This window comes from Strigops habroptila, chromosome 4 (assembly GCF_004027225.2).
Source record: "Strigops habroptila isolate Jane chromosome 4, bStrHab1.2.pri, whole genome shotgun sequence".
Lineage (NCBI taxonomy): Eukaryota > Metazoa > Chordata > Aves > Psittaciformes > Psittacidae > Strigops > Strigops habroptila.
In genome coordinates this window covers 85,048,518-85,072,991 of record NC_046358.1, presented here as the reverse complement: position 1 = coordinate 85,072,991, position 24,474 = coordinate 85,048,518, and the positions used below count along the sequence as shown (strand labels likewise).

Here is a 24,474-nt window from a genome sequence, read left to right as displayed (position 1 = left end):
TGGAATAACCGATCAGCTTACCCTCACAGCAAAGGGCTGCGTCTGCTTTGGTCAAAATAAGTGCTGTTGCTTCCAATTGTTACTGATGGACAAGCAGGGGACAGAATGAGGAAATGGGACCTTGTACATCAATGCTTGGTTATCAGGACAGACAGGAACTACAGAGATGTAAGAAAGTACAAGACTAGCATTAAAAGTTCATCATTATCAAGGCAATGAAGACATCACTTCTGTGCAAGTGTGCAAAAAGGAAGTCTTTCTCATATTGAAATGCAACGCTCCTGTGCCATGTAATGGCCTAGAAGGAGATAGAAGATTTTGCTAGGAGCCATTTACTTGCAGTTGGGCAGTTTTCCTAGTATGTCTCAATAGAAGCAAACCAATTCAGCCCTGGACATGTGAAAGGACAAGGGAGCAAGAGTGACACATGCACTGCAGCAATACTGGGAAACCTGCATGTGGCATCTGATCAGACAAACGGCTCCTGAAACCACACTGACAAGGAAGCTCCTCGGAAGCCCTGCCTATGGTGGAGGAGGTTAGCACAGCAATTATCCTTGTCTCTGCTCCAGGCAGTGACCCTGACCACAGGGATGAGTCTGACCAAAGGCTCCTCTTGGCCTTGCTTTTTTGTCCTGAGGAAAAGGCTGGAGAACAGGAGGCTTCCCGTTACGCACACAAGGGACTGGAAGACCAATCTGAAAGGCCAAGATTTGTTTTCCAAAGTAAAATTAAAAATAAAATTAGCACACACAAAAAAAAAAAAAACCAAAACAAAAATCAGCAAAATTAAAAGAATAAAATAATAATCATAGTAAAAAAAGAAAAAAAAGTCACTAAAGCAGCTTTTCCTGGATTGATTTCAGCTCGCAGGACCAAAGTTATTTCAAAGAAGCGATTAAGAGTTAGCATTGCACACACATACCTTCTAAAGAAAACAAACCAAACTAAACCAACAAAAGAACCCCCCAAACAGCGTGCTGATCTGGTTAGCTGTCCAAGCCAGAACACACCTGCACATACCCAGTGCTTCCAAGCTTCCCCAGCTCCTCCACCACTGCCAAATTGCTGGGGTTTTGAATAATGTGAGCACTCACTAATTAGTCTTTAGGTGGGAAGAGAATAATATGAGCAGAGAGGAAAAGTACAGGAAAATATTTTACTGCAGCATCTTTGTGTTGCTTTAAGGGTCTATGGCAACAACCAGCAGTTAACAATACCCTGCTGCTCTACAGAGAATTTTCCAGTGAAGGGAAGGCAGCAGAAAGTCATTTCAAGCCTCTAATTAGAATCACAAAGCACTGCAGATTAGCAAAGCAATGCAGGTGTTGTGCTCATGGGGTTTGCAATTTGATCTCCACTTCATGTAATTACAAAATCGATTTTCCTGAAGTGGAGAAAGATTTTACACTGCTACAGAACCTCCGAAAAGCAGGAATTTAGGAGGTTTTCACCTGAAATATATTGCTTTTTCTTTATTTAAAGAACTTTTAACCAGCATCTGTTGTAATGTGGAACTTTATATGTATATCAGATATACGTATCAGCTCCTTTTATCTTTTCTGGGTCCAATTCTGATGGATTTTGTGGGCTGAGTAGCACGGGACTTCATTTCAGGGTAGCTTGTCCTGCAGCACACTGTGCTGTTCTCAGGAGTGGGAGCTTTTCCATTTAGCAGAACACAAAAGCCAATCGTAAACTGAAGCTGATAATAAGTAATTCAGTTCACCTGGCATTTTGACAGGTCATTTACCACTGTGCCCCACAGCTCACAGCCCACCCCAGCTAAAACTAAAGTTGCTTTAAGAAATTGTCTGCACTTGCAAATGTTGGATCTGGCTTGGACTTCTTCATGCTAGTCAAGATCCCATTTGTTGAGAGTAATGAGACTGGGGACGGACAGGAGACATGGAAGGGGAAGATGAAGTATGAGGGATACATTTGCTATGAATCAGAGGTGTTCTTCTATGGCAGTACTTTTTACTTTTTTTTTTTTGTTTCCTTAAAGATATATAAATATACCTGCCCAGGATATGCTCCTGTGCAACTTCCCTTGACAACTGGACTGGTACATGGAAGAGAAAGAGGCCACTGCAAAGGGAAATCAAGTGAGCAGCTACATCAAAAGGAAGGAGAGACTATATGAAAAAAAAAATAAAAGTAAAAAATTAAAAAGCACAGAGTTTAAAATGTAACCAAGAGCCCAGTTTAAAATAAACAAAGGAAGAAATAAAAACAAAGGAAAGAACAAGCTGGGATAAGCTCACTAGATGCCGAAGGGATATTTTAAGGGTACAAGGTCTCAACATGAATAAGGAGGCATAAACACATTCAAACAATGCAGACTGGAGCTGCTCTCTTTGAAGAACGCATCTGGGGGAGTTTCAGAAACAGAAAACTCCTCAGTGATACCCCAGCACACGCAGGGAACCAGCCTGAGCTTTTCCTGAGCTACACACTTTTAGCAAAGGATCCTTTTTAAACCCACAGAAGTCTGAAGAATAGACATATGGATAAAGATTCCCATATCTTTAACCTCTAAAGAGGAAGAACAACATGCACATGACAGTCTGACAGTAATGCTCCTTCCAAACACCCATTCACCAGCCAGCCCTGGCAAGTCTCCTGTTGAAGTCGTGTTAACCAGCCAAAATGATGTTCTCAGGCTGCCACAGGAGTGGCACTGAGGTGGGACCTTCTGTCAACTGATCAGTTAGCACCTACATACCACAAATGTGTAGGAGCCAATAAAAGTGTTCATGGATAAGACTTTTAATGGTTTTTTAAGGTACTAATTTGATTTTAACTCTAATTTTGTGTTTACACGTTCTGAAATCCTAAAATCATATCCTGCCCTGTTTAAAACAACCCCGAAATCCAGCATTTTTACCAGATTTCCCAACAATCCATACCATTGCTGGCACCTCCCCTAAAAAGCCTTGTCTGCTGTTACCACTGCTTGGTTTTGATAGTGCTATCAGTGCCAGGAGCCTCAGTGTTAGATGTTGATAAGAGCTCTGAGCAGGGATTACAGCCAGCTTTAAATATCTCAGCTGTGGGTCAACACTAACCTCAACATTAACAGCTCTTTCGGAAGTGAACTAGCACCAAAGTAAATACAGCCCTGGCCACTGTGTTAAAATAAAACCATCAAAAGAAAGTCAAGTGTTTCGACTGCATCTAAGGCTTTAAAGAGGTGAATAAATCCACAGCCAACAGGATTTGCATTCTGCTATCTCATGCTGTAGGTTCTCCCAGGAACCTAGAGCTCTTAGTGCCCTCACAAACTCCAATACTGTACTGAAGACAAATGGAAATGGAAACGCTGCATGGGAAGATCCATCCACACATGGGATGCCCAGATCAGCCCAAACAAGTGGAAGAAGGGGAAAAAATCCATTACTTTGTTCATTTTCATTTGGGAAACAGCATAAAACACATTATTCCTCCAAAGAAGCTCCATTACTCCTCTCCAAGAAAGAGAGGTACTCTTCTGATGGAATATCACAAGCAAGGAGGAAGGGAATTTTTCCACTGAAAACTTCGGACAAGAACAAATTCCCATTCTCACTGCTGTGATACTCCTCATGCTACCAGCTTTACTGTTCTAGAAGCCCTGCAGTAACTTCAACACACTTTAAAGAGTCTATGTGACAGCTATGCTGGACACGCTACTGGCCTGACATCTCTCACCTGTGTTGGAGCGCTGGAGAAGCGATGGTTTGGTTGTCCCTGTGGCCAGGCTGGAGGAGGGGACAGAGAGGGATTTATACAGAGCTGTTTCCCGGTGCTCTTTAAAACGCTCTGCAGCCATGAGTGCATTCGAGAGCTCTTGCAGGGGCATATTGTTAATATCTGAAGAAAAGGGACTGAGCGGGTTCTCCAGACTCATCAGCCAGCTTGTGTTACCTGTAAGACAAAATCAGGGAAGAGTGTTAACTCCCAACTCCAGAAAGTTTACAACTCACATCAAAAAAAGCACAAATTGTGTTGGATTTTGCAAGCAAAAACCAAACCAGAACAAGTTCTCAGTTCTCCTGCATTTGGAGAACCACTTCAATAATACTCTATTTTCAGTAAGTAGCTCCCAATGCTCTGTACTTTACCCCAAGCTCTTCAAAAAACTCTCCTTACTACAGCAGATTTCCAAAAGGCATCCAAAACACTCAGGTATTTTAATTCATGATACCAGGCCAGTTATTTCCTCATGAGGCAATTTTCAGCTGATACAGACAATTCCCTGTGAAAATGGGAAATGCAAAGTAGGGCTGATATTATCTGGCTCTGTTTCTGTAACAGTACTTAATATACAAATTTAGGTCTTCGCTTCAATCTTTTCACAGGTCTTTTGTAGTTTAAAAACACTAAGGAGTGATTTCAAAGAATCAAGTATCAGATGTATTAGTTTCAAGAGGCAGGAAGCAGTGAAGAGATCCGTTTGTGACTAAATATGGCTTTTCCTTCAGGCTCTGGTTTCTTAGCAAGTCAAAGGAGCTCACTCCACACTCAGGTGAAGATACCTGTGGGTCTGCGCACCAGGATTTCTGCCCAGCCCTGTGTCAGCAGTGGGACATACGCAGCCAGGTTTGCTTTTTCTTTCTGCAGAGGTGTCTGTGGAGCAGGATTAGTCTTCTCTGGCCGAGATGCAGGAGCAGGAGGACCCTGAGTCCCTTGGGAAGCTGAGCCACTGGGAAAATGGGAGGCCGAGCTGTCTAAGGCACCAACACGTAAGGCATGACCACCTGGTAAGACAGACACAAAACAGAAGAGAGAGCCATGCTGAGTTAGCACTAAAAATATCTCACAAGTAGTAAGTCTTTTTAAGCTCTTCTAGGAGCTGCACGCACAATATTGGGAACTGTCCTGGTTTTGGCTGGGACAGAGTTAATTTTCTTCCTAGGAGCTGGCAGAGTGCTGTGCTTTGGATTTAGGATGAGAGCAATGTTGACAACACACTGATGGTTTAGTTGTTGCTGAGCAGTGCTTACCCTAAGTCAAAGACTTTTCAGCGTCTCATGCTCTGACAGTGAGGAGCATGAGGCACAAGAAGCCAGGAGGGGACACAGCCAGGACAGCTGACCCTGACTGGACACAGGGATATTCCAGACCACAGGACATTGTGCTCAGCATATAAACTGGTTCTTAGTTACCAGCTGGGGTTAAACCACAACAGGAACCCAAGAGAACTTAACCTCCCATATATTTCTTATAAACCAGGAGGTTAGATAAACACAGGTGATTCTCAGTGCCAGTGGTCCCCACTTAACCCATCCCCAAAGCTTTCCTGCAAGGAGAGGGAAGCAGGAGGAGCAGCACCACTCCTGAGCCCAACAGCTGAGCTACCTGCCCTCTATTAAACACCAGACAGATCCAGACTCTCAAATTAGTTTAGGCACAGCTCTCTTCAGTAGGCACTTGGACACTTAAGCCTATGACACAGACCCAGATATGGCAGTAAGACTCCAGGATAGGAATTTACCAGACATGGATCGGACTCTGTTGCGAGAGCTTCTGCAAACCTGCTGCCCAGCTTGAGATTCCAGTTTTGCTGGAGCTTCTTTTGTTTGTCTCACTTGCAAAACGGGGTCTGAGCTGTGGAAAAAGAAGATATTGATGATATTGAGAGAGGAATCAGTCATGCTGGACAAGTAAGATATTCCTCTTCTGGTGAGAGGAAAACCAGTGCTTTAAACGATTTTGTTAAGTGGGAATATCTAGAAATGGGAGCAAAAATTACCTTGATTCTGTGCTGCTTTGGAGCTCTCCAGAGTCTAGGCCAAGCAGGGACCTTGTCCCTGTTCCAACGCTTGTAGTGATGGTCACCAGCTTGTTACCAACCAGCCACGTCTTTGTCCTTCCTCCCGCCAACAGGAACTCACCCACAGGAGACCTGGAAACACACTGGTGATGAAGACAGCAGAGCACAGAGCCTAAACGGGTGGCTTATTTCATGTTACTGTGCAGAAGGTGCACTGCTGCCTGCTTTCCTTCTTTATACAGCATTTTTAACATACCCTCTGGTGGTCCACATACACATTATCCATCAGGATAAGGGATTTAATATCAATTGATAGTATTACTACAGGACACACTTTACAGAACAGTCTAGTTCAATCCTGGACACACATCACAGAGCAGGAGGGAACAAGCCTTGCCTGAGCATTGTCTTCTTCTGGGAAGGGCTAGCAAGAAAAGCCCATGCCCTCCCTTTGAAGCCAGCTGGCATAACACTAAGTTCTGCAGCAAATACTGACTCTCCAGCAAAGCACTGCTCACAGACAGCGTGCCTTCAAGGCATCTCCTTCTGGAGAGTTCAAGGCTGAAGCAAAGGCTGGTTGGCTCCAACGGACTTCTCTCATCTAACCTTGTATTTAGTCAAGTCAGATTTTATCTGTGAGGAACAGATCTGGAGCCTGGGGCTGCCACAATCTCCAATGTGTCACGGTGATTTTCCACTAATAAAGTGAATATGAACCTCAATCAAAACCATCTCTCCCATTGTCCCCAGCTGGCCCCTACCTCTTAGGAACTGCACTGAAGTTTGAAAAGACATATCGAGCCATCATATCCAGACAGGTCTCCGTGAGCTCCAGGTGGAGATTCTTTAAGTTGTCATCAGCCTGAGCCATTGAGTTTTCATCTGCAGAGCCCAGGCTTGAGCTAGTGATGGAGGTTTGTATCCGACTAGAAGAGAATGTTTCCAACTGACAGATCACATTGCAAAATGCTTGTCCCTGTCACCCGAAAGACAGCGTGATGCAGAACGACCTGCGATACATGCATGTGCCAGATCAGAGAGGTGGCCAGACCTTGAACCCAGGGCATAATACAAACAGTTTTGCATCATCCTCATGATGTGCTTCATAGATTGTCATTGCAGAAAGTGTATTTTAGCTTGAGAGACTGAGAAACATTTAAATGTCCACCAGCTGACTCGGCCAAGCCAGTGCTCTCTGATGTTGGTGGCCCATGGGCAAGTGCACCAAGCAAATAGTAAGAGGCAGCACCATGCTTTGAGTTCACTACTCTATAGTAAGGGCAAGCGTCCCATGACCTGCACAGTTCCCCAGGCAAAATGTTGCCCATGAGCCACCAATCAGGGCACTCCAGACTTCACTTTATGATCCTGTGGTTTGCTTTTTTCTCTGTTGCATCCCTTTCACATATTGATCTTTTTCCTCCAAATTCAACAGCGATGTAAAACCTGATTTAACTTAAAATAGAAAAAAATTGCACTCTGAACAGGAAACTGGCACAAGAATAGAGAGCAAGTCTGCCTTCACATCAGCCAAGTTAGCAATGCAATTATAACAACTGCAGTATTTCATAAAGACAACTCCTTATGCCATCATAACACAAGCTAAGCTGAGGTACAGCCAAATTTTTTATGACATGGCAACTTCTTTGGCACCATTAAGGGTAATTATATGAGCTTCCAGTTGTCACCATTTACACATAAATACAAGAGAAGAAAATCACCTAATAGATTAATGGGGATATCAGAGAATGACGTGCCAGAATCATACTCACAACTCACAACTTCCCCCAAACATCATGTAGTCATAGTCAAAAATAAAACACAGGAAAGAAAGTTCCACTGACAGCAATCCTTACAGATTCAGGCACAAATCTTCAGGTTCAGATTTTAAACCAACATGTTACAGCAGCAGTTTAACACTCGAGGGAAGTGATCCAGGAAAACGTTTTCAAAACTAGCATAAATTGTTTCATCTTTCATGTGAGCAAATCAATGCCTGCAATCAAAACTTGTTTTCTTTCGTCACGAAAGCAGTTGCTTCACACAGGCTGAGCACACATTTCATGGCATCGTACTTTAGACCAGAATATTTCCATCAGCTCCCTTTGCCTCAAAGAACAAATTCTAAACTGAGGCCAGAACTACTCCTAGTCTGGCAGGAGGGCCTGGATGTAACTTTGCAGAGTATCAAAAGCCTCTCCTGGAGCAAGTCACTGCTTAGAAGGCTGAAGTTTTAACCAGGACTCTCACTTGCACAGAATGCAACCTTTTTCCTTTCTTATTCCTTTGGTGTTTTGTTTGTTTGTATCCTCCCCTTCACCATCTTCACTTTGAAAAGAGAAATTGGCTAAAGCATCAGAGAATAGGGCAAAGTCACCATACAGAGCAGAGGGTATGATGTGACGAGCCCCTAGCCAGCACTGGGAAGCCATGAGATATCCATGACACCAAAACCCTTGTCTGTGGCTAAGGCCAGTTTTTTACTGCACACCAAAGTCATGCAAGCATCCCACATGCAAATCCACCCTGCTGCCACCCTCCCTTGCAGTAATATTTCCAAGTGCTGAGATGCTCTTGGATTCTCCCCATTTAAAGTGCCTCTACCTGCGGACCACATGTTCAGACACACTGATGCTGCGGGATCGGAAGGCATCAACTGCAGAGGATTCTTTCAGCTCTTTCACTGGAGGAGAGTTATTCAAGCCTTGCTTTGCATTTTTGGCTAGTCTTAAACTACTAGGTGGAGAAGCACCAAGCCCCAAAAGAGGTCACAGGAAGGGAGGAAATCATTGTAGGGATGTAGGTTGAAAAGTCACAGGTCACAGGGTCAATATTGGGGGATCCCGGAGGGTGATGGAAAATAAAACAAATGCCAAAAAAAGGAAAACACAAATTAAATCGTACAAACAAGCAGAGCTGAAAGCATTAAAAAGACAAACCACATTCTGAAACCAAGACTTTAAATGTGCTACAAAATAAATGAAATTAGTACAAGTTAAAACAAAAAAAAAAACTGATTGAAATGAGAGTTGGAATACTGCACTGCTAAACAAAGGCAGGAGCACCTGAAGGCTGATTTGGCACAAATGTGTGAAGTCTGAGTTCTGTGCAGTTCAACCACCTCTTGTGTTGCCCCAACTCATCACTTCAGCGCAGCTATAAACCTGACTGCTTCCACAGACCTGATCCTAAAATGCTTTTCCAATAAAGGAGCCACCAGAATATACCAGCCATCTCTATCTCTGTTAGGCCTGGCCCAAATCTGAGCTTCTACCCTGAATCATGCAACACCCAGAACCAGTCAGACACGAGGGGAGGCTCAGCCCATCTATACACAACTGATCCTTCTCATACTGCAGGGATGGAAGGGCAAGAGGACAAAAATCTTCTTGATGTTGCTGACTGTGTGATGCTTTTCTGTCCAACAAGCTATCTTATTTCAGGTGGCTCGAGGTAAACCACTTGACTTTCAACTGGAACCTTTACACCATCAGGTGCCAACCCCATGTGGGAGATGACAGCAATTAACACCTAAGAGGCACTTTAATTAGCACAGCTGAGATGCATGCCTGCCTCAGTACTAATTTGGATATCACAGCTGGTTCAGCAGTTCACATCCCCATACATAAAATGCAGATACTAATTTAACCCTTCTGGCTCTTTCTTAACAATTTATTTGCTGTTCCTTTCAGTGAATTATTACATCTCAGATGGCCACCTGGAGGGATCAGAATTTAGGTGTCCTTCCAATGACCTCCGCTTTTGGCCACAGCTGGAGATGTGACTGCAGAGAGCACAGGCTCATACCCTGACATAATCACTACACCAACATCACTGGGAACCATTGGGATCTTGGAACACCCAGCACCTTAGCTAGGGCACTGAAATGCTTATTCTTTGGGCTTAAGGAGTGAAAGCCAAGCACACCAGCTTCCCAAGCAAGGAAAGAGATATCTGCTCAAAACCATTTCCTCTCTCTTGGCCAGAATCCAAGCTCAGCCAGCCCCAGAGGCAGTGGCATCAGCAGTTCTGGTATTTCAGGTTGCTGCCCGAGCACAGCCCACACTCCTTAGCAGAGATTTCTGTGGGAAGTGATCCAGCAGCATTAGCAAAAGCCTTTAGATACAGTAGTATTCCAACCTGGTAGAATTGAACAGGTTTGGGGGGACAAAAAGAAAAAAAAGATTAGTTGAAATTCTAATTTGAGAGACGAGTGTCAAAAGGCTTCTCTTCCAAGTTTCTGAATGAAAGAGGAGGAGATGGGAGAGATGAAACACAAAACAGGGTTTACAGCTATAGCATTAGGGCAGCGATGGTGTTTCTTCATTGCAAGATACTCCTTGAGCCTTGCAGTTAAAGTAGAGGCACTTTCCCCCCAGGGTGCAAATGCCACTGTATGCTTTATGCACATTAACACTGAAGCAAGTTAAGTGAACCAATTTAGGTAAGCCCTGCAGGTAAAAAGGACATTAGAGAAACCCTGAATGCCTGCCAAGGAATATTCTCCTATCCTGGTAAATATTACTTTGAAAGACTGCTGTTAAGATGTGTTCTGACTTCTGAAGACATGGAGCTTTGCTTCAAACTGACATAATGGCTTCAAGATTCAAAAAACAGGATCAGGACATCCAGATACACAGCAGGCAGCTGTCTGCCACCCAGAGCACTTGGCAGATAACACTGGGAAAACACAGCACTGGCTCTCTCCATTTATACAGGCTGCTAATCACAACAATGTCTCTGGCAATCATTTAAGTAGTGGTTAGAGATCCATCATCAAAAGGAGTTAGCACTATGAACATGAACGGGGTATTCTATTCCGGTAGCACTGTACTGACACACATCAACCTGAAAGAACTACTGAACCTGAAAATTAACAACAAAAAGCCCCACACCTTCCTCAAAGGTCTATAGAACAGCCAGTGATGCCCTCTTATGGACTATCAGACTAGTCAGCTTGGTTTGATTCCAGCTTCTTACCAACCTACGTTTCTCTTTTCCCAATCCCCTCACCTAAAGAGGTTTACTTCGCTTGCTTAAATGCACTGTCAGATTTTGGATAACTAGACCCAGCCTCCTTCAGAAAACACAGGGAAGGGTGTGAGGACTAGAACAGGGAACACAAGACCCTTCTGGAGTCAAATATAATTTACCTTTTCGGCCTCTCGTTCAGGCTTGTACTGCGAGCCCTGAAACTGTCCTTCTCAGGTGTGTCATCAAAGGAGAGGAGGACATTCGAGCGCAAACCCTGCCGATTGAGACAAACAGGTCACAGTCTGGATAGGTAGGACGTGCAGCTGGAAGACTGCAATGATGCAGAAGAAGTCAGCTTGAAAAAGATGTTGTGGTGACACACTGGCACAGGGTGCCCAGAGAAGCTGTGGCTGCCCCATCCCTGGCAGTGTTCAAGGCCAGGTTGGACACAGGGGCTTGGAGCAACCTGCTCTAGTGGAAGGTGTCCCTGCCCGTGGCAGGGGGTTGGAACTGGATAAGCTTTAAGGTCCCTTCCAACCCAAACAGTTCTATGACTGTGTGAAGTTTTCTAGCTTCAAAGAGTACATTTAATCTTCTCAAACCATTATTTTTGCTAAAATAACATAATTTGTATTAGACACTGTTTGATTCAGTAGTGTCCATTACCTTTGTAATATAGGGGACAAAGTCCTTTCGGAAGGGGAGGCGACACCGGATGAACCACATCGCTATCACATGATGGGCCAGGCAAACAATGTACTGGTTAAACCTAAAACAGCAGAAGGATAGCCACAGAGTTTAATGCTGCATTATGATGACATTCCAGAACTGAACAGAAGGGTTTTTCAAGCTGAGAAACTGTAAGTATAAAGACGAAACCCTGAGAACTTCTGTTTGTGAAAAACAGGTATTTTGACCAAGGTGATTATGTCCCTTCTTCAGAAAAAAGCCTGGAGATATGAGAATGAGCAATATCTGATAAATCACCTTGATCCAAGCACTACAAATAAAGCATGTCTCATTCTCTTAATCTCACAGATGAGGATGAACTTACTTGGAAGGGTTTGTGTATGGCAGGGAGATGGCGAACACACTGGCATACTGCTCTGCTGCGAAGTTCCTGTAGAGGTGAGGCAGCCTGGCTAGAGCTGGAACAGGTCAAGAAGAAAACCAACACGGGTGAGGTCTGAACACAAACGATTCAGTATCACAATTCTTTTAAACCATCAGCTGACATGGAAGTTAACATCAAGGTATAATCTCATGCTGTTTAAGTTATGAGCAGCAAGGTGGAGAAAGCACCTTCGTATCTCTCATCACTGCATGGCTGCACTACACAAAGCACGACTCTCTTCAGTGTGTGCCAGTGCTTTAAATAGAAAACCAGTAACAAACAAGATGATCAAACAGTTATATCTTGAGGATGGTGCAAGGGCATCACCAAAAGCCAAGAAACCCTTACAACGCATTCCGTATGACTGACACAATCAAACACCCATATTCAGCACAAACAATACAACTATAAGAGGTCAAAAGTAGAACATTACAACTTACTTGAAAGGAATTCCAAGAGTGGGATTGCCATGTTGGCTGTAGCAGAAATGTGGGTTAATTTGACTATTAAGACAGGAAGTGCCTTTATGATGATGTCGGGCATCTCGACACTACAGACAGAGAGTGCCACAACGCACTGGTTTGCACAGCGGTAAATGAGACCATGTTCCAGGCAATACACTATTTCACGCTAGAAGAGTAAAAGAGAAAGAAAAGCCATGATACAGAGAAAGATAAAACCTCTGAGGTACCATCTCCTGGCTTCAGACAGCACTTCAGAATGGCTTGCAAGGTATCATACTGCAAGGCCTGTATGATGCACATGAATTCAAATCCAAAATGCACTAACACAGAACCCAAATCATGTTGTATATATTCTAGGCTAAAATCTTAAGATGGGACTTTAATCAAGTCAGTATTTTAGAAATTAAATATTTAAGTTTCTGATTAAACAGAATTTGTATGTTTATCAGGGTCTTCCAGCAGATGAAGTCACTCAGCAACCTGCAAGAGGGTATTACTTGCACTTAAGTCTCCTAATCAGCAAGTATGAGAAAATGCTCTACAGTATACGATTTTGCCCTGTCCCCCCTCACCCTCTTACTTTCCCCATACCTGTTTAGCTTTGTCCAGATAATTATGGTAAGATATTAATGCTGTCAGTACTGGAACTACAGCCAGATGCAAATCCGTGCGAGAAAAGCCTTCTGGGGTACCATGGAGCCTGTCAGTAGTCTTCTTGTCTGTGAGCTGACAGATCAGACAGTAAGTTAGAATGCCTCGCACTAAAAACACACTCTAAAAGACAATAGATAGACATTGCCCACAGCTCCCTTTTTACATGTCTACATATGTACACAGAAAGAACATTCATTATTACCTACTTCTGTACCTAAAACAACCCTCACAAGGTAAGTGAGGATTGACGAACAGCATGTTAATCTTAAAAGTGTTAGACTGAAAGGGAAAATCAAACCAAAACCCCTATCAACTCTAACCAACTCTCAAGCAAACTAAGGATCTGGTGACTGTACATCAGGAGGGTGCATGGCATTACCATGTAGCTCAGTGCAGAGGCCAGGAGGTCTATGTTACAAGGAGAGGTTAAAAATAGCACTTTATAGCGGAGGGATTCAGGTAATTTGTTAAGGACCAACTTCAACACCTTCCAGTCCGTCTCCTGGAAAGAAAGAAAATGTTGAGGTGGAAAATTCTTGTATGATTTCAGTTCAGTTTGAAAGCAAAACACCAATCAAATCTCAGACAACATGCCATTTCTTAGGCACAGGTATGTCTTGTCATGATAGCTACATAAAAAGAGGTGGCATTTAGCTGTCCAGTTACCTCCTGTCTGCCATTCAGCTCTAGGTGCAATATCGGCACCACAAACTGGAAGACAACTTGTCTCCAGATCTGCCTGAGCTCAAAAAGACAGAGCCAGAATTCAGTTCTCCTAACCACTAGCACAAATTAACTTCCAGAGCAAGACAACCCCTCAGCACACAACTATGGCCAATACAACACTAATGAACAATTTATATTTACAGTTTATTAACAACTAAAACATTTATCAATTCTCAAAATACTTCAAAAACTTGCAGTAGGAGGGGTTTAGTTTCAAATGTCCTTTCAGAAACAGGATGACTTATTTGATCTTCAATAACACACATATTTTTTGCCCTTATTTGCTCTGAAGCAGAGTGCCATGAAAGCTTTGCTTAGTTTCTGAAGAGCTGAACTGGTGCTCCCACTGCTGGTTAGAAAGCTACATGATTACACACAGATTCTGCCCAAGGAGGATTTACATATTGCTTTTCAGATGTTATTTAGATACTCTGGGATAGAATTCTCTAGCCAGCTGGTTTAAATGGACATATTTCACATGAATTGTAATATTAAGACTGGACATACTTGCTTCAAACACTGCAGAAGGACGCCAAAGACCATGGAGTATGGCAGATGCCCGATACGAATGGTGGTGTTCTGGGAAGGCACGCTGGGACTTCCTGAAGGTGGAGAGAGTGTACCAGTAGGCTTTTTCTCAGAAGTCCTCTTCTCTCCTTCTCTACAACATGGAAAAGGAGAAAAATACATGTAAAATACATGTAATATAAAAATCAAGATTGTAACAGCCTATTATTCACATGACCTACAGTGTTATTCTATTTGGTAGCCAGCTTAATGACCAAACAACAATATAAGCTGCATTTTCAATTAAAAAAACACAGGATTGCCCAGTAGACAGACAGCAATAAGTCAGTTTGGTCAGGTTAAGGATTCTTCTACCTAGACCCATAACAAATTCAGAAAGATCTCTTTTGGGGTATGTTATACAAAGAACTTACCCCAAGCTAGTTCTTGGTTTTTAAAGTTAAAACTTTAAAACCAGCCAGATTCATATAAATCATTGAATCAAACCTCAACGTGAAAACTGTTTTGAGGAGGGAAATGGCAAATATTTTAGTGCAGATTTGTGAACAGGACAGAAATTTCATGTCTCATTGAGAGCTCTGTAGGTAAGTAATTCATAAGAACAATTCATTGATGAGTTTTTAGTTGAGACAATCCTCGGCTGTAACTATAGACTTGTCTAGAGGCTGATTCATCAGGATTGGGAAGATTTAGAATGATGGACCAATTAAGCTCATGCAAAAATAGTTTAGAAAACAGCTTTTGCTTAATACAATAAGAAACCTACACAAAATCACACAGACAGTAAGGGCTGAACCTCACTGCTCCATCCTTGTTGGAAAGGCCAAGGCGGTGGAGGGAGTCAGCTCGAAGCATCAGCAGGAAATCAAATACCTGTAACAGAGAAGACACTGGAATCACTCAAAACCCAAGCCAATGGAATACTCTCCCACCTTCCCATGTGACACTTTTGCAAGTACAAAGGGGTTTTTCATAGAAGTTGTGGTTAGTTCTGTAGGAGGCATCACTTCTGGTGTTACAGTACATATACATACTCCTATTAGCCAAGAAACATTTCATTCTACTTCTGGCAAGCTCTAGAGCATACAATTCCCACCTGCCACCCACAAATTGCAATGAGAACATGCAGCTCTTGACCTGAAAGCACAGGTTACCTCTCATACCTGCAATCTGATGCTGCTAGCAACAGCAAGGCTGTATGCATATATATAGTGGCGTTGGACGTGGTGGATCAGCATCTCGTACACTCGCATTGCGTGGCTGGAGGGTAAGCTGTAGAGTTTTGTCTAGAGAGGAACAGAAACACAAATCAAAAGGCAGGCTCATGCATCTATTCACAAATATTCCCTGCCCATGGCAGAGGGGTTGGAACTACATGATCTTTAAGGTCCCTTTCAACTCTAATCATTCTATTCTATAAATGTGCATTTGCACTGAGAATTCAAGAAAAACAAAGCAAAACCATGCTCCTGAAAGGAAGATGAACAGATGGTTCCACGCAGAACCTCTGCAGAGGCTCCAGAGCAACTCTGCCCAGCTCCAGAAGGGCACTGGCTGGGACAACCAGCCCTTCACAACTGCTCAACCATATCTCAGAACATGCTACCCAGACACAACACATCTATTCAAGGTTAGGAACCACTCCCTTTCTGCTAGTTTAGGAACACATCTGCCCTCCACACATGGAAATGTGCTCACAGTCATTGCACAACGGAAATTAAGAAAACCAAACATTTAGCAAACAGTGATATAGCACCCAAAAGCAAAAGGAATGACTCAGACAGGAGTTAAAATATTATGTGGATAAAACAGAAGACAGAATATTTAATAGTGGGAAAGTTGTTATCTGAAAAGCCAAGTCCAGCAGAAGACTGTTCTGAAGAAGAGATGTTTAATGCTCTGCAGCATTTACCTGAAGAATTATCAGCAGTCCAAGAACTGCTGTCTTGACATCCTCCAAAGAAGCTGAATATGACAGCAAGTCCCTCTCTTCCAGTTCAGAAGGAGATGAGAGAGAATGTGCAGCCACCTTCAAAAAAGAAAAGCAATACATGGTTTATATCTGCAACAAACCTTTTCTTTATTTCCATCCTAGAAGGTCAGGAAGGACCACTAGAAGTCATCCTTGCTGGAAATTCTGCAAGCCCTTTCAGGGAGCTTAAACGTGCATCGATAAAGCTCTGCACTTCAGACTTGCATCTTCCAAAACCAGTTTTACAATATCCTGCTGAGCCACAACTGGTAACAGTCACAAGTTAGTCCTCTCAGTCACAGAAAGAGGATGTGTCAAAAGATGTGGTGATGCTACTGACAATTGGCCAAGCTCTGTCTCACCTTTTCTATGATATCAAGCAAGCTGTTAAAGTGATGTGTGTTGCAGCCTTCAGCCAGGTCTACGAGTAGCTGAGTGGCCAGTTTTCGGACCTGATGGTCTCTATCCTCTGGAATGTGGGCCAGCTGAGAGATCACAACCAAGTTTATCAGCTCTTCCTGCAAGAGGACAGATCTTAATAAGCCTTGACATTCTGCTGTCCATTGTTCAGTCAGCATGTTAAAGAGACAAATCATTACAAACAAAAGAACATTGATATCAGGTTTATTCCTCAACTGTTTGGTTCCTTGATCTTTCCTCTTCCCTCCTAATACATATGACTTTTGTTGAACTTCAATTCAATGCTTTGGTTTTCATCTATCCTACTGACTTGATAGCCCAAGCTCAAGTAGATTGTTGAAAAGGATTTCTAGGCATGGGGTTTTTTGAGAAAGAGAGGAAATATGCAACAGCATCAGGTTTTCCCAAATCTTGAGGCAAACCAGGAAGCACCTCTGCCCCTTCCTGTCCTCTGACACTCTGGGTACATTCAAAGCGCTGAAAACATCCCCAGAGATTTTCCATTAACTCCTCTCTCAGAGAGCTTCTATCTTGGATTGCAATTAAACTGCAAGCACCAAGTCAAGCCAATCTGCTCATGTCAGATTATGTCCAGACCTCATCCTTCTACAAAGCTTTTATATAAATTCTGCATCTCTCACATTGACTTCCCTTTCTTGCAAAACAAAATGTATATGGATTTAATGACCTTAAATCAGTGAAGCAAATGCACAACCAGGTATGTCCTCAAAACACAGCAGCTCCCACTGCAAGTTGCACATACTTGTACCTAACTAAGGACAATTAAAAGGCAAGTCCTCCTACAAGCACCCTAAAGAAACATCTCTATTGTGTGCAACATTTGAAGCACAGTTCTGTGCATTCCCCAGTGGCAGAGACAACATGAAGCACATCGGACAACATGCCTCACCAAAGCCTTCCCCACCCGCTTAGGATCTCACATGTGATCATCAGAAACAGATAAACACACACCTCATAGAACTGTCTGTTAATACTCAGGACAAAGGACAAGACATCCAGAACTTTAATCCGAACAGCACTACGGCTTTCGTTCCTAGAATGGGAACAACAAATTCAAGATGAATAAAATAAAGTTGCTGATATTTAGGGAAGGGGGGAGAGGATAAAAGGGAAGTAAAACTAAATTAAGAAATATCTTAAGAGTTAGAACAGTAACTGTTAGAAATCAGCTGAGCCTTCAGTTAATGTCTCTACATACGAAATCAGATTCAAGAATTGAACCTGGAATCCCAATTCAGCTTTTACTACTTCTGGAGACCTGCAACTGCAATTTCCCCATTCCAATCCAAGCTAGGAAGCACATGGCAGAAGAACAAGTGCTCTGGTGAGCAAATTTAAAACCACACATATGGCACTGAGGAAGAGCTGCTCTTTGGCAGCATTTCACAGATGAGATAGAAGCCTGTTATTGCTGTATGTTGACATTTTAGTGCACAAGAACACTTTCAGCAGCACCACTTTAAAACCAGATAACTTTAATACTGGATAACCATATGCAATCCTGATACTTAACACGAAGGTCTTGTTTGGTGTCAGAACTACAAAGTGCTGTGGAGTGGAACACATAGCTGCCTAAACTAACTAGAATAGCACCATCCAATGGACATAAAGAGACAAAAAAAGGAAGCATAAATAACTCAGTGGAAAGTTTTTCTTCTGTTAAACAAAATCCTTTCACATGCTGTGCCCTGGATCTCCCATACTTCTTATCAGCCATGTACTAACATTAGAACTTCAGAAAACAAAATTATCTAACATAAAAAGATAGCAAGAAACATTTGAAAGTGCCTTGTACTCACAAAGTTATGATTTCATACCTGAAGAATCTCTCCATTAACATCTGCAGGTTGTGAATCCAGCCGTCTTTGGCAGGATGAATGGATTGAGCTCTGTATGTTATCAAGTTTAATACAGAAGATTCCTTTCACAGAGAGATCAAGAATTTTTATTTTAGTGTATAAGCAAACACAATATATCCATTCCCCAGCCCCCACGCCAAGAATAAGGCTCATATAAGTCCTTGCTGTGATTTTCTGACTACTTGCTATTTTAGGACTCCCAACTTTCAATGTACTAAGTAATAAAACAGATTCAACTGGCAACAAAGGAAGACAATAATAGGCAAGGTCTTACTGGTCTCTGATCAGCACATCTTTCCACCAGCTCAAAAAATCTCTCTTCAGACCCATGGAATTCATTCTGGTCACAGAGTTCTTCTACTGTAGTCAAAAGGTCATGTACAATAGACTTCAGTTCTTGGCTCTCCAGACCCTGAAACAGAGACAAAAACATTCCTAAAAGACTTCTACCTTACCAGAAAGTACTAGCTTTGAAATGCAAACAGAAAACTCAGTTGAGAAGCACAGAATTGGGCTCAACCTTCACTCAACTTCAAAGTTCACTTGAGTGTAAAAACAGGAGATCAATTTGCCAAAATATTTACGGGAAGGTCTTTTGATTGAAAGCACCTCAAGACAAGCTCAGCACTTACCTGCAGCTGCTGCAGTAATCGCTCCATGATGTCCAAGAGGATGTCCCATGTTACAGCTTGCAGCTCCTTCCCATACTTCTTTATTAGACGTGTTATGGACAGAACTATCTCGTAAGATACAACTGCATTGGGACATGTCATGGCCTGAAACAGAAAGCATTTCAATCAGTTAACAGCTGGGAAGCAGTGATCAGAAACTTTGTACGGGTCCAGATGTATGCCTGAATAAAGTTCCTCCAGCATCCCATCCTACCTTCAGGAATGAAGGCAGCACTGAAGTCGGGGAATTCTTGAGTGAATTGAGGCGATGAGCACCCCAAAGAGCCATCCCAACAAAGAACACAGCTCCTCTCAGCAGCGCTGCATCTGCCATGTAAGCTCTAAGGACAGATGGAAGGGAAGTCTTACACCACGCTACGAGTATTTTAGCACACAAGAGTCAGTAGGAATATGCACTATCACAACAGGAATTCATATCTGTCATACAGAGCTTTGCACAGCAATTTACAAACATGAAAATCATTTAGTACAGCATTAAACAAAGGAAAATTAAATTCAGGAAATCAAAAAACCAAGCACTTCAACAGCATAACTAGGAAGGGAATTAACTTCTAAGCACCAGAACCTTCAGCTTGTTTTACTGAGGTCAGTGACTTCTTATCTATTTCCACAGGACCTCTACTGAATTCCTTGGGTTTTGTCAGATACACCCGCTTTACCTGTCTTCCATGATCCTGCACATGTTGTAGATGGCACTGTGCCCCAAATGAGTTCCCAAAAGGTTGCGCATAAGCTGCAAATTCAAAGAGAACATTTAAATATCCAAGCGTTACAACACTCATTAGCCTAAATATGCAGTTGGCTGCCTGATCATGCCCTTTTAGGGTAAGTTAATGTGTCCAGCCACTTCCATGCCACAACAGAAGCCTGTCACATCAGCTGAGAGGAAACTATGGGTAAATTCCATGGACATGACAGGACTTACACTAACAACGTGCTGATCTCTTAACACCTGAAACAGTTTTTCATTTACTCTTAAAATCAAACTGAAATTTATGGCAGATGTGCACAGGCACATCCAACACTTCATCTATGAGGCCAAACCAGTGAACTCATCAAAAAACAAGACTACAAGGAAGTTCTGACCTTCCAGCACGGCTCACAGAGCTCCTTCACATTGATGGTACGGCACAAAGTGATGATAAATACTGGCAGGTTCTCTGATGGCAGACAATTATAGCAAACAACTGCATCCAGGACTTGCAAGGAAATCTTTGGGAAGGAGAAAGAGCAAATGGTTATATACTTCTCTATGAATAAAGGAGGTCAAAAGCTAACCTGGCAGACCCAGGAAACCTGAGAGACAAAAGGAATACAAATATGTCTTTCGCTTTTAATCATTGCAAGATGGAAAGTAAACCATAAAAAGCACTGTTGAAAGTTTGATCCACTTATCAAATTTATCAATGCTCTCTTTGTTTTAGAGTAAAATGATTATTGGGGTATGAGATCCAATGGCTTACAAATACTTCATAGCACTGTATTAGCTCTCTTGTAAGATGAGAATAAACTGCAAGGAGAGTTCGATGATCTGAATTTGTAAATGTTACAGCTTCAAAGAATTCTAAAGCACTAAAAGAGATTCCAATTACTGACCTCTATGTCCACAGATGATGAAGTCTGGATGCACAAGAGGCATATCTTGCTGTAAGGAAAGAACATTTAATTATAATGGATTGCTTTATATGATTTTAGGCAAATCACAACGAGCCAAAAGAGACAAGTAAATTGGCAAGTTATTTTACTCATCATTCCCCTTACTGTGGCATTGTTGATAACACTCCTAGAGACACTGAACACTACAACCTCTTTTATTAAGTTAAAGTTGCATTTAGATGCAACTCAGTATGCCTACATGAATACAATAGCAGAGACCATTTGTGAGACTAGGCAATGCAATTGGATCCACCACATGAGAAAGGAAAAGCACATGCAGTTAAACTAAAATAGATCTGAACATTGTAACAACTGAGAATCAAGTATCTTTTGGAAATATCACATGTGACCTGGAATGGAACAGATCCAGATTGGATGAAAAAGAATCCATTTACTGATCTGCAACTTTCTCCTGTAATTTACCAAGAATAAGCATGTAGGAGTTAAAAAAAAGAACACTTACTGCACCATGTCAGCTACATAGTCTTCCAGATAGCAGCTATTGAATTTCACCAGGTTCACCAAAACCAGAAGGAACTCAGAAGACAAACCCACATCCATCCACTGCAGCACAAAGTCAGCTAAAGATGGAAAACAAACCATTACAATACACTTTCTACCCAGAAGTGCTATCTCTACCTTCTCCTCATGTCACTGGATGCCTGGCCCTTGACTTACTCCCACCAAACCGAAGAGGGGCAGAGACAATACTCACCTAACTCTTCTTCTAGGTAGGTGATGTAGCGCCCATTCTCTGTTAAAGCCTTGAACACTTCGAGCCGTTCATGCAAATCTTCGTTGGAGGGATAGTCCTTAATCACCTTAAAAAAATGTGCTCTGAGGATCCCTAATCTCTCACCCTTAAAAAAAAAAGAGGGTAGAGGGACAGATAACAGTGTCACTAATGAAAACAGACAATTAAGGCCTTATCAAAGTCTATAACAGTAACCTTCATGCTTGAAATTAGTTTCCTATAGGCTATGAAAGTCTCCTGCAAATACCTCCAACCTGTACTGGCAGTGGCTCAGGCCTTCTCAACCTGTTATCTCAGCACTCAGGGCTGGAGGCATTTTGTCCAGCAACACAGAGACAGCATCCAATACACAAAGTATTCCATGGAACAGCAACTGACAGTGCTGCCAGCAGAGCACTAAAAATAATAAGCCCACAAACCAGAATCCATGCCTGTTCTTTTTGTAAGCATTTACCTCTGCTTTTTCAGACTACTGAAAACTAGAACTTTGGTCTGATACAGTCTTATGTTTGTACAGCACAGTGTGAAATCTGAAGAATTTCTAGTATGCTTAACTTGGCCAGACTAGGAAAGTATCTCATAAAGAACTTCTTGCATACTTGACATGCTGAAACATCAAAACCAGCTGCAGCCTAGCACTGATAGGTCTGGGTACAGACCAGAAAATTTGCTGTACTTGCTGAACTTGACCCAAAGTATTTCCTCTTTTTCAAGAGCATTGCCCCGAACCAGAAACGTTTTCTATGAGCTGGATGAAGTTTTGCTATGAGGTCAAACCACGGCCAAAATTAAAACACTTCCTCTTCCCATGTACTAGGTACAACCAGAATGAGAATAAAGGAAAGTTGTAGAAAAGAGCCACCCAACATTTCTCACGTTCATCCTCTGCCACAAACCCCAGTTTAAGTTTAGTGTTTCTTCTACAGTTTGTTTGTTTTTACCTGGCCTTGAACGATTGACTTCAGCAGATGAAGAACAGCGTGTCTGGCTTCGGCGGGGCGCTCTGGCTGGAGCATATCCGATACCACTTTCCATATGGCTTCCACTGCATGCTGAAAACAAACACAGGACACAGGCAGTGGTAGGAAAGTTAAGCTTCTTCTAGGATCTTTACCCAGTAGGTCAGTCATTAATTACGGCAAGTTAACGAACAAGATCTCCAGGGATTTCATGTTTGGAGTTGTCTTTTCTGAGTGACACTCTCATCTGATGAACCACAAGAGATACCAAACTCCATCCTGCATTACAACTTGGACCCCTGTAACTGAAGTTCTTCATCCACACGCTTACTTCAGTGTAAGCATTTGTGCAGAAACCTCCACCCAAATACAAGATGAGTGCAAAAACAATCTGAAGTTGCTTATTAATAAGAGAGAAGGAGCTGGCAAACACTTCTGAACATCATCTCCCATGAAGCATCCTGAACAGGCCTGAATATTCACAGCATTCTCCTTTCATTCAGTTCAGGAAGCCCATCAGCTATGTTCTCTCTGCTCCACAGCAGGTAGGTTGGACAGCACTAATTTCCTTGGCATGTGAGCCACCCTGTTACAGGTTTGGACAGCATGAAACAGCATCTGGGATTATCAGTTTTAAAAGACAGTCTAAACTCCAGGAGCCTCATACAATAGGTTTAGAGCTTCATCCTTCCACTATTCACTGAACACTGCTGAAACTTACCTCTTCAATTTTTTTGGTTTTCACCACTTCACAGATCTGGCTGATTGCTCGGATCCTGTTGCTTAACCCACATTCTATGCTCAGTTCCTGGAAAGAAATGTAGACATAAGCTAACAGTTTATCTTGCTAAAACACTTACCCATTCCTCAAAGGGGATCATGAACCACAAAAAAATGAATTACACATTTGACCAAAATGACCTAACCATTAGTCATCACTGGAGCTTTTCAGGAATTTCTCCAAAACCTTTTTTCCATTAGCAAATGATTTGTCAAAACTGGAACTTTCACAGAACTGGAGCCAAGCAGCTTTTCACCTCCAGGAGAGAACATCTCCTTTTCCTCAGGAAAGCTGGTAACTCAGTGGCTGTGGCGCTCACCCAGTTCATGGGAGAAGGGCAGAGAAAGGAGGGACGTGAGGTCCAGCTCCCCAGGCTTAAGGTTTTCATAAGCCAGAACCAGTTTCCAGCTCGTGCTAACTGCCTCCATATAAACTCTGTCTTTAAAAAGAGCAATGTATGCTGAGGAAACACCCTGTGAGCTGACATAAGACACCACCATCTCATCTAATACCTCAAAAGGATTCAAACACTGAATAACTAAAACACTGTAACTTCAAAGTAGATGAATTTTACATCCATTTCACTGGAGAATGAATGGAGAGAAAAGGTAAAAAGGCACGATCAGAGAGGGAATGAATGTCAAAACAGAAAGCAGAATGAGCAAGCCCTCGCTGAGATCCTCTCAGCGCAGGCAATCCAGGCACTATCCCCACCTTTACTACGGTCAGTTCTCACACCTTGAGTATTTCCGCGGTGATGATAAACTCTGTTTGCTTGCCCTCCGACAACTTTGAACTTCCTCGGGATGTTCCCAGCCCCAGGAGGTTCTTGAACTTCTCCTTCAGTCCAGAATCCTTGCTCTGAGGCTTTGCCATCGCTGCCAAGCAAGCAGCGCCGGGCCCCTGCAAACACGGAACAGGGTTTTGGTTAAGGGAAGCCCAAAGGGAATCTTTGAGCAGGAAACACCAGCACCAGCCACCAACGTGGCTTTTACAAACAGCTCTGATGTCTCAAGCTGTTTCAAACAAGGGAGAAGCCCAACGCTGAGATGCTGTAAGTGGCTAGATATGAGGAATCACAGAATGGTTTTGGGTTGGAAGGGACCTTAAAGCTCATCCAGTTCCAACCCCTGCCACGGGCA

General features: G+C 42.6%; 1 protein-coding gene across 8 annotated transcripts in view; it reads right to left on the bottom strand.

The window, feature by feature from the left end:
• The window catches only part of TSC2 (TSC complex subunit 2), a 33,830-nt gene that overhangs the window by 8,521 nt on the left and 835 nt on the right, over positions 1 to 24,474 (bottom strand). For 2 of the 8 annotated variants that reach the window (XR_003991292.1, XM_030485096.1), the window contains 31 exons: positions 24,071 to 24,235; positions 23,273 to 23,359; positions 22,534 to 22,644; positions 21,554 to 21,698; positions 21,302 to 21,419; positions 20,779 to 20,827; positions 20,269 to 20,394; positions 19,842 to 19,915; positions 19,376 to 19,502; positions 19,123 to 19,266; positions 18,765 to 18,902; positions 18,449 to 18,552; positions 17,583 to 17,664; positions 16,553 to 16,708; positions 16,131 to 16,247; positions 15,382 to 15,504; positions 14,985 to 15,091; positions 14,198 to 14,351; positions 13,344 to 13,466; positions 12,902 to 13,036; positions 12,287 to 12,476; positions 11,787 to 11,880; positions 11,399 to 11,501; positions 10,912 to 11,006; positions 8,363 to 8,494; positions 6,520 to 6,684; positions 5,738 to 5,890; positions 5,480 to 5,592; positions 4,521 to 4,742; positions 3,694 to 3,909; positions 2,023 to 2,091 (listed from right to left, as the gene is read on the bottom strand). Coding sequence is in view for 7 of the 8 variants with exons in the window: in XM_030485096.1 (XP_030340956.1) it covers positions 2,023 to 2,091; positions 3,694 to 3,909; positions 4,521 to 4,742; positions 5,480 to 5,592; positions 5,738 to 5,890; positions 6,520 to 6,684; positions 8,363 to 8,494; positions 10,912 to 11,006; positions 11,399 to 11,501; positions 11,787 to 11,880; positions 12,287 to 12,476; positions 12,902 to 13,036; positions 13,344 to 13,466; positions 14,198 to 14,351; positions 14,985 to 15,091; positions 15,382 to 15,504; positions 16,131 to 16,247; positions 16,553 to 16,708; positions 17,583 to 17,664; positions 18,449 to 18,552; positions 18,765 to 18,902; positions 19,123 to 19,266; positions 19,376 to 19,502; positions 19,842 to 19,915; positions 20,269 to 20,394; positions 20,779 to 20,827; positions 21,302 to 21,419; positions 21,554 to 21,698; positions 22,534 to 22,644; positions 23,273 to 23,359; positions 24,071 to 24,208 (3,910 nt within the window). In the remaining variant the exon portion in view is untranslated. Of the gene's footprint in view, positions 1 to 2,022; positions 2,092 to 3,693; positions 3,910 to 4,520; positions 4,743 to 5,479; positions 5,593 to 5,737; positions 5,891 to 6,519; positions 6,685 to 8,362; positions 8,495 to 10,911; positions 11,007 to 11,398; positions 11,502 to 11,786; positions 11,881 to 12,286; positions 12,477 to 12,901; positions 13,037 to 13,343; positions 13,467 to 14,197; positions 14,352 to 14,984; positions 15,092 to 15,381; positions 15,505 to 16,130; positions 16,248 to 16,552; positions 16,709 to 17,582; positions 17,665 to 18,448; positions 18,553 to 18,764; positions 18,903 to 19,122; positions 19,267 to 19,375; positions 19,503 to 19,841; positions 19,916 to 20,268; positions 20,395 to 20,778; positions 20,828 to 21,301; positions 21,420 to 21,553; positions 21,699 to 22,533; positions 22,645 to 23,272; positions 23,360 to 24,046; positions 24,236 to 24,474 lie in introns of those variants that run through there. The other 6 variants (XM_030485092.1, XM_030485098.1, XM_030485093.1 and 3 more) reach the window with 6 other exon arrangements.